The sequence below is a fragment of the Amphiprion ocellaris genome, chromosome 6 (genome assembly GCF_022539595.1).
Source record: "Amphiprion ocellaris isolate individual 3 ecotype Okinawa chromosome 6, ASM2253959v1, whole genome shotgun sequence".
Classification (NCBI taxonomy): Eukaryota; Metazoa; Chordata; class Actinopteri; family Pomacentridae; genus Amphiprion; species Amphiprion ocellaris.
In genome coordinates, this window is record NC_072771.1 from 29,323,083 (window position 1) to 29,334,950 (window position 11,868).

Genomic DNA, 11,868 nt, shown 5'->3' on the forward strand with positions numbered 1-11,868 from the left:
TGCTGAAGAGGCTCCCCTCTGCCTAAACTGCTGCCAACTGCGCCTGCGCCACAGATTAGAAGAACACGCTGTCTGTCAGACCCCTGCAGCAGCACGCAACGAGAGAACAGCCAACCCGGTGAGGAGGTGGGGTGTTTGATCTGTACGGGAACCAGTCTGCTTTAAAGCTTCATCTCACCAACTATACTTTTTTTTTTCCAGTTTTAATCTGGAGAGTCAAAAAGTGGAGAAAGCACACAAGGCAACACAATCTCAACAAATCTATGTGTAAATAAGATTTTGCTTCCACTTTCTAAGACCAAAAAAAATCCCTCGATTCAATTCCTCAACTGCACAATCTGCTCCTCCATTCATGACTCCTACAGCCGACTCCAGCCATAAGTGCAGGAATGTGGATCAAAGGGAAGGAAAAAAGCTCAGCCCCTTCCCCTTATCCCCCCCCCAAGCACCACCCATATGCAGTCTCCTTCTTCCTTTTAAATGTTCATTCTTGGTAAGTTGTTTCTGAAAAAAAAAACTAAAAATAAGAAGGAAAAAAAAGAAAAGAAACATATAAGTGGGCCATCCACCCCACAAACACGAGTTCCTGTCCTCACTCCGCTTTTTCCCTGCAGCCGGAGACAAATCTTTTTGGAAAGTTGAGAGCTGTCCAAAACGGGACCACACACAGTCTCTGAGCCTTCAACTGCTGGGGGCAGGCAGACACACACACACTCACACACTCTCACAAAATGGCGGCTTTGACAAAAATTTCCTCTACCCCAAAAGCTGCTTATGAACTTAATTACAACCTTATTCGTGGGCGCAGTTACGGTCACCTCGTGCACGTCTTTCGGTGCATTTCAATGGGAAACTGAGAAGCTGCGAGTACGTTAGAAAATATAAAATTATTTTCAAGTTTCTCTTGGCCACTTGCCAGGACCTAAACAATAAACAATCCCCAGAGCTTGTTTAGTACCAGCAAGCCATCCCACAACCTTCTAAACATGACAATACAAACACATGCACATGCAAGAGAAACAGTGACATTGCATGAAATAATAGATCAAAGTGTCTTACCTTCCACCCAGAGTTTCTCCACGTCCGTTTCCAAATTAGCTGCCCTTAAGCCCACAGCAAAAGCTCCAAAAATCATGAGGCCCACAACCAAAAACTTTCCGCAGTTCTTTTGTATGTAACAGCCCAGCCTAAATAAAAGTCTCTGGAACTTCGCTCTCAGCCACAGAGGTGCTTTCCTCCCAGTCGCCTTCCCCTGCAATAAGACAAGAGTCGTGACATTACTGTCAGTCAAAACACAAAAACACTTGCACTTACCTGGGCAGGTGAGGCCGTAGGGTTCAAAAGAGAAGGTTTAATGCTGTGCATGCAGAGAAATGACAAGCACTGGTGGTCCCATGTAAAAGAGTCTTCCTGTATTTACACTACAGGCCCCTATGTGACCCAGTAAACCACATCTGAGACTACTGTGATTCCCTGCAAGGCTGCAAATATATCTGTAATGAAGGATCTGAGTGACACGAGAGTTGCGATCAAAATAATAAAACACACTGCCGGGGACCGCCTGGAAACCCACTGAGGACTCCCCAGAGCAAGAGCCGCCAGTTCTGTCATATCAGTAACACGTATAAAATGTAACCTTAGCATGATACACGCAAAGCAAAGATACCTTCACTGACACAGTCTGGCTCAACTCTGTTATTTCACAGTGATGAGTTATGAAGAAGCTGATCCAAAAAAGAAAAAAAAGTGACATGTTTTGCTCCAAAATATGGTTTGCAGCTGGACCTCCAGAGCAGATGGAGATAAATAAAAAGGGAGATGACTGTCAAACTACAATTACACACATGGTGGGTGTTTGATGAGTCTTCTCTGTGTGTTTGGATGACACTTTTGGGTATTTTCACAGCACAAAATAGCCTAAAAGCTTGTCGAAGCACAACGTATACCACAAAAAAAGCAATATATTCAGGGAGCAGTGCAATTTGTCAGTACAGTGGCCCACACTGCACACATCCACCTGTGATACTAAATACCCTGAAAGGTTGCATGTGGTAAAAGCCACAAATACCACCAGCACCACACACACTCCCCCGTCCTACAGCCTGTGTGTTCCGGCCTGCGTGGGGAGTGGAGGAGCCATCACAGGGGGACTCAATGTTTGTGAACGGAAGAGGGCAGCCACATGGATTTTTTTTTTTTTTTTTTTTTAACCTCCTACTTTTACGCGAGTCACACAAGGTTAGATACTGTCACACAAACCTCCAAGTCGAGACACCAAAGCTTCCTCTGAGGGAGAAATCCGGCTGGATGTTATGAAACAGCCTCAGCTGCTTGGTGACTGGATGGAAGCTGCATGTTTTGTCTCAGACCGTTAGTTTGGAGATGCGTAAGGAACAATCGGGTGGCTGTGTTGGGAAATAAGAACCTACAACTTGCCTCACATCCCCAAAAACACACACCGGCTGCCTTGGATGCTGGTGAATATGGCAGGAAATAACAGAAAACCGCTCTACAACCTTGCGTCCCCCCTGCCCCAGCCCTGTCCCGTTACCTAGCAGCGACTGGACATAGTTTGGCCACTTTTCTCGGCGACTACAATGAAAGCAGGACCACAAAGCTCAATGCCGGTTAAGGCGAGAAATAAGCACCTCTGTGATTTGCTCCAAAGCAAAGCCCGCATCGCAGTAGCTCGGCCGCTGCAAATACTCCAAATCCAGCGGTGTGCTGCGGGTATAGTCCCCCCTGTTCCTCCGCGTTATCCTCGGCCGATCGGGGTCTCTGTTTTCCTGCTCGGAGGGCGCATTAGCAGCCGAGGCCATGTTGCGGGGACTGCGAGATGGTTACCGTTTTCCACTTTATAGTGTTTCCCCGAAAGCGTGTAGCGATATCCCAAGGCAACAGAGTTTCACTCTCGGAGATCTCACACCCGTGAAGTAGGACTTCATACTCCTGTTGGAGACGGCGAGTCAAAGTCTGCGCCTTCCATCCCAACATTTCGTGATCCGGAGGTCTCCGCCGCTTTCACCGCATTTCACCGTGTCTCTTAAAAAAAGATAAGTTTCTCTCAAAAAGCGAGGCGTGCAAAGTGATTCCCATACACAAGTCGTCGGGTAAGAAACCTCGATGGTCGTAGCATTCTGGTGAGATCTATGTGGTCTTCCCCTGGGCCGCGCGTCACGGCCAACTCTGAGATTCAATAGAAGAGGAGAAAAAGACCTCTCTCCATTTGGAGGCAGAGAAGGAGGAGGGGTGAAAGGAGAAAAAAAAGACTCGAGATCCCGCCTCTGGGGCTGTCAGATCGCAGGATTTTCTCGCATCTGATTGGTTCCAGAAGGGCAAAAATTACTCAGCAAACACGACTATTATTAGCTGCTTAGCAACAGCTCACTAAAGTAGAGAGACCACCCAGGCAGACAGACCTCATGCGTGCATCTCCAACTTCAGGGGAGGCTCGCTAAGAGCCGAACCCCTCGGTGCGTTTGGGTTTCCACACCGCGTTCCGTCGCTAGAAAGAAGCGTTTCAGGGAGAGGAGCTGCAGTCTGCGGCGAAGTAGCCGCTCTGTGCGTCGGAAGGTGGCCGAGGAATGCCAGAAGTGAAGTTTTTTAACTTTGTTTTTTTCTACTACCACCACGATGGTGGTAGTTGAGCCTCAAATTACAGTGGTTCAAGGGGAGGACCTTCAGTAGACTATAGTGTCGTTACATGTCAGCTCCACTGAAGCACACAGGCTGGTGTTTGAGTTTGAAAAATGTAGTCCTGTGCCATTTATTATAACAAATAGTAAGGATACAATAAATTAATTAATATTGTGGCTTCGGGGACCAAGCACGACTGTAACATTATGCTCTTATCCAAACACACCTCACTCTCAAGATAGCATATTATTTTTGACAAATAATATATTTTGACAAAACTCTTAAATACCTGGATAAAATAATGCGGCTTCAAAAATTACAGTGTTCCAAAGATTTGTGATTTATGCGCAATTACGCATGGGAATACTTACTCATCATTTTTATTTTATAGTATCCACCCTCCTATTTTTTGGTGTTACAGTAACACAGATATCTAAATCAAAGTCAGTAACTTTATATTCCACATCCAGCTGCATAGACAAATGCTTGAAAGCTCATTTTTTACGCATTCGGAGTTAAACACTGATCCGCATCAATATCTGACGATGGCCTTTTACGCAGGTGTTACCAGGTAGCTTAATGCAGAGGGCAGATTGCCAAGCATGTATTCAGACTTGAGTTATGTTAGTGTACTTCAGTTTATTATATCAGAACACGAGTAAAGTTGGCAAATAACGGAGGAAATAAGCGCACAAACTAGGATTTCAATGCTTAGATTACACGTTTCCAACCTGTCTTGGTGTTTATCTTTAAAATGAAAAGTTTTTTAAGAAAAAACAGCACACAATTAACTAAAACATGCAATTTATGGTCATTAATCCGTGCAGCCACTTGATGTATCAGCAGCATGCACTTCACACCTGAACCATCTGAGCTCAGCAGCGGCTCGTCTGGCTGCCATCCGCGCAACTTACCATCTTCAGTCCAGGTGGGGAGAACTTGGAGAACAAATCCGTGATATCCGCCCCCCGAGGAGAGCGACACGACTCCGTTATGATAAAGACAAAAAGAGCTGATTTAGTGTTGTGAGGAGGAAAAGGGATGCATCATAATCCGTCTTGGTCACAGTCATCTTGTTCTGCGCCAGAAAAGGTTCGCTCACAATTACACGGCTGTTCCTTTTTGGCCACGTGGGTGGTCCAATGTTCGCTTCATAGGCAGGACCCTTTCACTGTCACGTGATTAACCCCAAAATTGTACACTGTACCAACTCCATGCACGGCAGCTTCTCGTGTCTCAGGCAATGACATGCACTCAAGGGAAAACAAAGAGATTCAAGTTATATGCTTCCCCAAATTTTGGGTTTGTTGTTGAAGACACACCTGTACATGTACAGGTGCACTCCCTCAAACAGTATATTTGTGTTACATGCATTCATTTATACTCACACAGACCCGGAAATACACACATTTTTGTTTGTAAGGGTTCCATATTAGCTCTGAAGCAGCCTATGTTTCAATATTACATGTGCACACTATTGCATACTGCAAATATCAGGAGGCATGCACGCACACATGCTCAATCACATATCCAGTTCACAGATTAAATACTCTGTGTTAGCTTCTAAAAATCTAATGACTTCTATTGCCATGAAAAAGTAGACATATTTTGCTTATATTGCCAGTCTCAGTGTCATTGTTGTAAATCTAAATTGAGTATTTTCTTATTTGCTCTAAATTATTCCTGTTTGAAGTGACCCCACCCTGTTTACAATATTCTTCCAGAAAAGCTCAGAAGATGTTTGATAAATGCCAAGGTTTTTTATCCATTCAATCCCATCAACATTTAGATTTTCTTTGGAATCAGAATGAAGACTGGGTGTAGTGGAGACCACCACCTGGACTGCAACAATAACATCACTTCACCGTCATCAGATATCCCTGGAGTGGTGTTTGAGTGGGGGGAAAAAAGCATCCAAGGGGGAACAAAGTTAGGCTACAATGCCCCCTAATGCCCCTGAAAAGAACCAGGCTGTCTGTCTTTGAGAAATGAGCCTTTATGGGAGGCAGGAGTCATAACTGCTGCACCGTATCTGTGCTAGACATGTTCAGCCTGTTGTCATGACAGTAACGCTGCAGGACTCCATCAAAGTGCCGCAGGTCATTGTGGAAAATGGTCCTCAGCTTCGAATACTGTAGTGTGGAGGCCGTAAAGATATGCCAGTAAAAATGCTCTGGGAGATTATATTGCAAGCATCTGTGTGAACTAATGAAATACGTATGCACATACGATGCCAAAACACCCTTGACCAAACATGAGTATATTTCCTTTTTTTCTTTCATTTACCGTGATATGCTAATATGGATCAGATGGACCAATTGTTCACTTTGGGAAGAGGGAAACACATTACAGATCAGCTTATTTAATTTTGTTATTGCAGCAATAGTTTGGTTTTGTAAATAAGACGGGCATCAAGTCTAATCAGACTTGTAAGTTACTGTTTTTAAAAGCAACAAGATATAAAGTTCCAGATGCTTCCTTGCATGTTTGTAACTGCCTTAGTTTTGTGAGAGAAATATGGTGAAATAATTCATCAAGAAACATCATTAACTTGTTGTTGGTCTGCAGTGGATGTTGTTACATGAGCCCAACGTAGATCTGTTGTAACACACTTGGTATTTTCTTCTGTATTCCTACTATCCCACACACTCTGAATGCTGATATTTAAACACATTTGTATAGACTTTGATGGAATATGTGGAAACTACTACTGACTGTGCATTTTACTCTCCGTAGTGCCTACTACGCGTAAAGCTCTAAAAATTGCTAAATTTCTCTCATATTGTGTTTTTGATTCAACGCTTGGACCTTAGTAGTGGACTCATGGGGCCACAAAGAAAGATATAGCATTAAGACCACCAAAAAGTCTTGCTTTTCCTGACTTTCAGTATTCTAGCTTCTTGTCTTGCTGCAGTGATATAGACGTGTATAGAAGAACCCCATGACATCTGTAAAGGGTGTGGTTATAGGTGCAAGAACTGTCTGCCATGTCAGAGGTTAAACAGACTAGACAGCAGTAAAACAATGCTTTTCAGTCTGTTGCTAAGTTCCTCATCACAGGTTAAAAAACAGCTGTAATATTCACTGACAGAATTCAATTCCTCTGTAGTTGTTTTGAGTCTCTGGGGGTTCTGGTGATTGACATTTGCCTTTCTGTCATCATTTACTTTTTATCCAGTCCTCTTCCATGCCACATGGATTTCTTAATGAGCAAAGGAGATGAAATATTCATTTAGGAGCTGGAGGAATTGGGCATTGATCCAGGAATGACTTCATCAGCCAATCACCTTCTTTGACCCCTGGCAGGGCCCTTCACATCCCTCAAGGCTGGTCGCTGGCTGGACGCCATGCGAAAAAGCGGAAAACCCTTGTTTAGTGCATGTGTCTATTTATGATTTGCAGGTGGATTACAGTTCAAAGCACAAGTGTGCCAACACATTCGTATCCTTATGTCAAAACCCAAGCCTCCTTGTAGCCTAGTTTGTTGTCAGGGTTGATGTAGGGAGGAATATGTGTCCAGTGCCTGGAATTCTGATCAGCTTTGAACTCTAGTCTCCCAGTTTGATAGTGTGTTGTGACATTAGTTTCTCTGTTACTACAGTGAACAGTAACAGTATCCAACCATGCAAAGTTACAAAAAAAGTGTTGCACAGTCTTACAAAATCAGAAAGTTGTACTCGGCTTAGTTGAGTACTCATGAATGGAAACTGTGGGGACAGCTGTGTTTGCCAGCTATCATAAGACGATGTGGAGGAGTGGTGCAGCGCGATCAGGCAGCCACTCACATTTCAAGCCAACTCAGTGAAGTGCACCGAAAAAAAAGGCAGACACGAGGAAAAACAGCAGAAAAAGAGAGTGAGAGAATGCAAACAAAGCACACCTCTTTATTGAAAACAAATGCACTCAAGATCCCAATTAAGCAAGAATGTCCTCTCCCTCTTTCTGTCTCTCCTTCATTCCACCAACAATGAAGGAAAGAGGGGAAAAAACGATATGGATGCCTGGGAGTGAGGGCTTCTTGGTACTTAAAAGATCATGTGATGTGTTCCATTCATTGAGAGACTCTTTATAGAGCCCATGCAGTTTGGGCTGCACGATGGTAAGAAATATACATTGCACAACTGCATTATGTGTATGCAGGAAGATGGCTGTTTGTGTGTCCTCATGAGGATACAGTTGAAACTCTGTGTGTGTGTGTCACATCATTTCCACATGAAAGGATCCTTCTGATTTATTACAACTTGTTTTCTCAGTTTTGCCCAACATTTCCATCGGTGGCACCAGCTTTGTACTGACCCAATTGGATGCTTAGATGTGGAAACATGGCAAGATTGTTGAACAGATGTCGAAAGGGGCAAACAATATGAACCTTCAGGCAATCATGGAGGTTCTGCACAAAAATCTATTTGGAAGAGAAAACAAAGGGGAATGTAAAGTAATACGTGTGAACATCCACTAAGAGCAGCTTTCTGGTTTAATTATGAGCTACAGTGCTTAATGAAATGAAAGGTCAACTCTTGTATCTATGTATGTATTTAGATTTTTTTCCCATCCCCACTTCCATGTCAGTCAGCTGAATGAAAGCTTTCCCATTTTCTCACTACTTTCTCCATGACCTCTGAGAGCTGTCAAACTGAGACACTATGGCAAATAGACTCATTAATTCAAACCTTTAGACTCTCCTGACTGAAATGTAGTTACGTTCTCTTTCGTTTAACTCCATAACGATATTCTAAAGGGATCTGGCTAAGCTGTTGGCTTGGTTACAACTTGTCTGTTAATCTGGCCATATCTCCTTGTGCTTATGTATTAAATAGGAATCCTCCTTAATGTGTTTCCATCTGCAAGACTTAGAAAATCCCCCTGTCGATGCACCTTCACAGTAACTCCCCCTGGAAGCCCCATACAAGTACCATTTCCAATATTTCTGCCAAGTCATAAAACTATTCCCTCCTCCTCCACCTTGAACCCAGCAACTGGCTCCCCTTGGTCCAGCATGGCTGCCTATGAAGCAGTAGGGGCTGTGTGCACAGTGAGAGCCTGCTGGGATGTTTATGTTTCAGCTCAAGATTGTCTTCAATCATACACGGAGCTGTTTGACAGGTTGCAGCACCGCCTGGCCTCTGTTTACCTCTCGCAATTTCTGAAAGGCTTTGTATGCACAATCAGAGCAGCCCTGAAAGGATCCCAGAGACCAATTCCGCCATATTCTCCATCGAGCAGTAACACAGAGACCAAACATATCATAACAAGACACAGAAAGCGCATGTGTTTGACTGTCTTAATCAGAAAAGGTAACAAAGCAGTTCAGATTTAGTTTGAAATCGTGTTTGGATCAAGTGAATGCAGGATTCTGTGCAATCAAACTAATGCTGCAAAGAAATGAGGATTTGCTGGAAGTTAGTGCATTTCTCCAAGAGTTAAAGGATTTGATTTTTCAAGTTTTCAGGTGATGTGTGTTCCATGCTACAAATCTTAACATTTTATGATGCACACCTTAATGACCAATGTTTGATGAAACGGTAGATTGGCAAGATATGTGAAAATGGAGAAATGAGAGGAAAAAGTAAACCTGACAAAGTGTGTGACCGCATAAGAAAAACTACATTTTAGATTAATGCTGGTTTGGATTTGAGGATGTTTAAGAACTTTAACATCCTGTTGGTCTCATTTGGACTTTGTGGAGTGGTCCACTTTGCTATTTGGCCAACCTGCACTTTGAGATCTGGGATAGACAATGTTGGAGCTGGCAGATATTTAGACAAGGTAGAGGTCTGTTCAGCAGAACTGGCCTGAGAAGCTGCAATTTTTGGAAGCAAGCTCAGCCTCCAATGTTAACAGGAAACGTGTGCTGCTCTGAATGTATACACATGGCCTCAACAAATAAGCAGTATAATACAATATCAACCCTGTGGCTCCATAGAAAGATGGGGTACGAAAAAAGAAGGAAAGTGAGACAGCCTGAAATAGGCAGAGAGCAGTCAAACAGATGGACTGTGCTTCACAACAAATTATTTTTTTTTATAAACTGTGTAGAGAAAGAGAGGAAATTTTGACTCACAGGCATGCATTCGCAAACAAATATGTTTGCTATAAGTTCTAACATCTGCACATTTTGACTGCACATATTCACCTTGGTGGAAGCATTGCTTACTGCCATTTGAACTGAGGTGGGTCTCAGTGGGAGGCCCACTGGAAAAAGTGACACATTTAAAGGTAAGACCCTAATAAGCTGTCCAGACCTCTGTTTACTCACCCAGACCTCCTGTTCTGCCGAGTCTTAACAACAACGGGAACTGTTACCTTCCTCAATGGAATTCAGCCTCATAAACAAGCAGCATCAACCTTCATTAGGAGAAATTATTCCAGCAGCACAGAGCAGGGATGCATACTTTAGCGCTCCTTAATGTATCTACTAAAATTTCTCCTCCATGATAATGTCCCAGAGTCAATTTATCATTTATCATAACTTTCTTCATTAGGTATTCAAACAAAGCCACAGTCTGTGCTGTGTCTTGGACTGCTTCCTTTCACGGGTAGATGTTTACAGTTTCGGGTGGAGAGTTGAATTAATGAGGATGGAACACCGGAGCACTTCTGAAGTGTGCCTAATGGCATAATAAACCTGTAATTGCAGGATTTTGTGTCAGTTTTGCTGAGGAACACGAGGTACACTTTGAAATTGAAATTCCATCTCAGTGACATACTTAGAACCATATAGAAAAGAGAAAGTGTCTGTATATTGTTATGAAACTAGATTGAAAGCCTTATAACTGAAATGCATAGAGCATCTCTTTTAGATTTACCCACAATGGTGTTGCACAACACAAAATGGGATTATATAGTTGTAACATGAAATTTACAATGCCTACATTAAAACTACTCTAAAGACTAAAAATGTTTAAAGGATATCCCCTATTTTTGGTTTGATCATGCTTGTGTTTGATAAAGATCTTGGAAACTAATCTCACTTTGAGGAAAAAGTGACTTTTTTTTTTCAAATTTACTTACAACCGAGTACACAGAGGACCAAGTAAGACAGTATATGATTGAAAGCTCCTCTGACATAAACACTCTCATTACAAAGTGTGGGATGTTTTTAAAATTTTAATTACAGCTCTTTTTGCATCAGTCGTGTTGGAATTTGGGCTTTCTGACAAAATGACAATATTTCTGCTGGAAAAGGCACTTTTGCGGAGTCACAGTGGGGTCTGGATTGCTATGTCCACCTCCACGCTTTTAAAAAAAAAAAAAAACGAGCTAATGAGTTCACACGAGCCTTGAAATGTTGAAACTTGGATCCATTTTCATAAATTGTTGCTCCCTATTGAAACATGTCGATACTATCGGGGATTTTTTTTCACAGTCACAGCTCTTATTTTATTTCACAAGCATTGTGCATGTTTATATTCCCCTTATTACGTGTATGGAGTGGGGAAAACAGAGGGAATGAACAAGTGGAAGAGAGACAGGTAATAGCGGGTGGGGGAATAGTTTTATCATGACCATTGGTGCAGACCTGTAGGATTTGTGTTTATACCACCTGCTGTCAAAACCACTGTGTGTGCATCAGCTGTCTTCAGGCTCATCAACATGCCATCACAGTCATCATCTGCTTGTTTTCCCCACAGTACCATGAGGTCATAGCTTCAGTGGCCGATTAACCCAAACATGGTTTAATCTAGGACATCTCCACTGATCACAAGTGCTGGATGAGGACAGGAATTTATGGCTGCTTCACCAAACATCTGTAAATGTAGGATTATAACACCATCCTACCATAGCTGTTCATAGTAATATCAAACAAGCATTTATCAGCCTGTAACTGAGTGCATTTCTGATTCACGTCTTTGTGCATAAGGGTTGTTTTGGTTCAATGTCTAGTAGGCTCGCTGTGAGGTCTGACTTGAGCAGGGGAAAATAGCTGTCATAATTACCCAAGACTGTATCTTGCAGCTAAAATCCCTCTTTTCCCAATTACCGTCTGCTAACAATCTTGCTAATTTATGCGTATTGGTCAAGATGTGGGCACCCTCCTCTATAACGCTCTCACAGTCCAGCCAAAATTCTTAGTGGTAAACATTCAACCATAATCTCTGCTGAAAGCTTTCAAACAGCTACGCACGAAGCTACGGAATGATGTGCACCAACTTTTTCTTTTCTCTACAGCAAGAAAATTGTGCAGCCAAGCCAGGTGTGGATGAATATGTCGAGAGGTGATAGTGATAAAAT

The 11,868-nt window shown here is 42.7% G+C and overlaps 1 protein-coding gene across 2 annotated transcripts in view; it reads right to left on the reverse strand.

Annotated features, from left to right (window-relative positions):
* Positions 1-4,705, reverse strand: part of ptch1 (patched 1) — a 54,041-nt gene extending 49,336 nt beyond the window's left edge. The window contains exons 1-2 of one of the 2 annotated variants that reach the window (XM_023282452.3): positions 4,551-4,705; positions 1,060-1,252 (exon numbers count right to left, since the gene is read on the reverse strand). In XM_023282452.3, the coding sequence (XP_023138220.2) occupies positions 1,060-1,252; positions 4,551-4,553 (196 nt within the window). In that variant the 5' untranslated portion in view covers positions 4,554-4,705. Of the gene's footprint in view, positions 1-1,059; positions 1,253-2,648; positions 3,228-4,550 lie in introns of those variants that run through there. The other variant, XM_023282451.3, reaches the window with a different exon arrangement.
* Between the last annotated feature and the right edge of the window lie 7,163 nt (positions 4,706-11,868).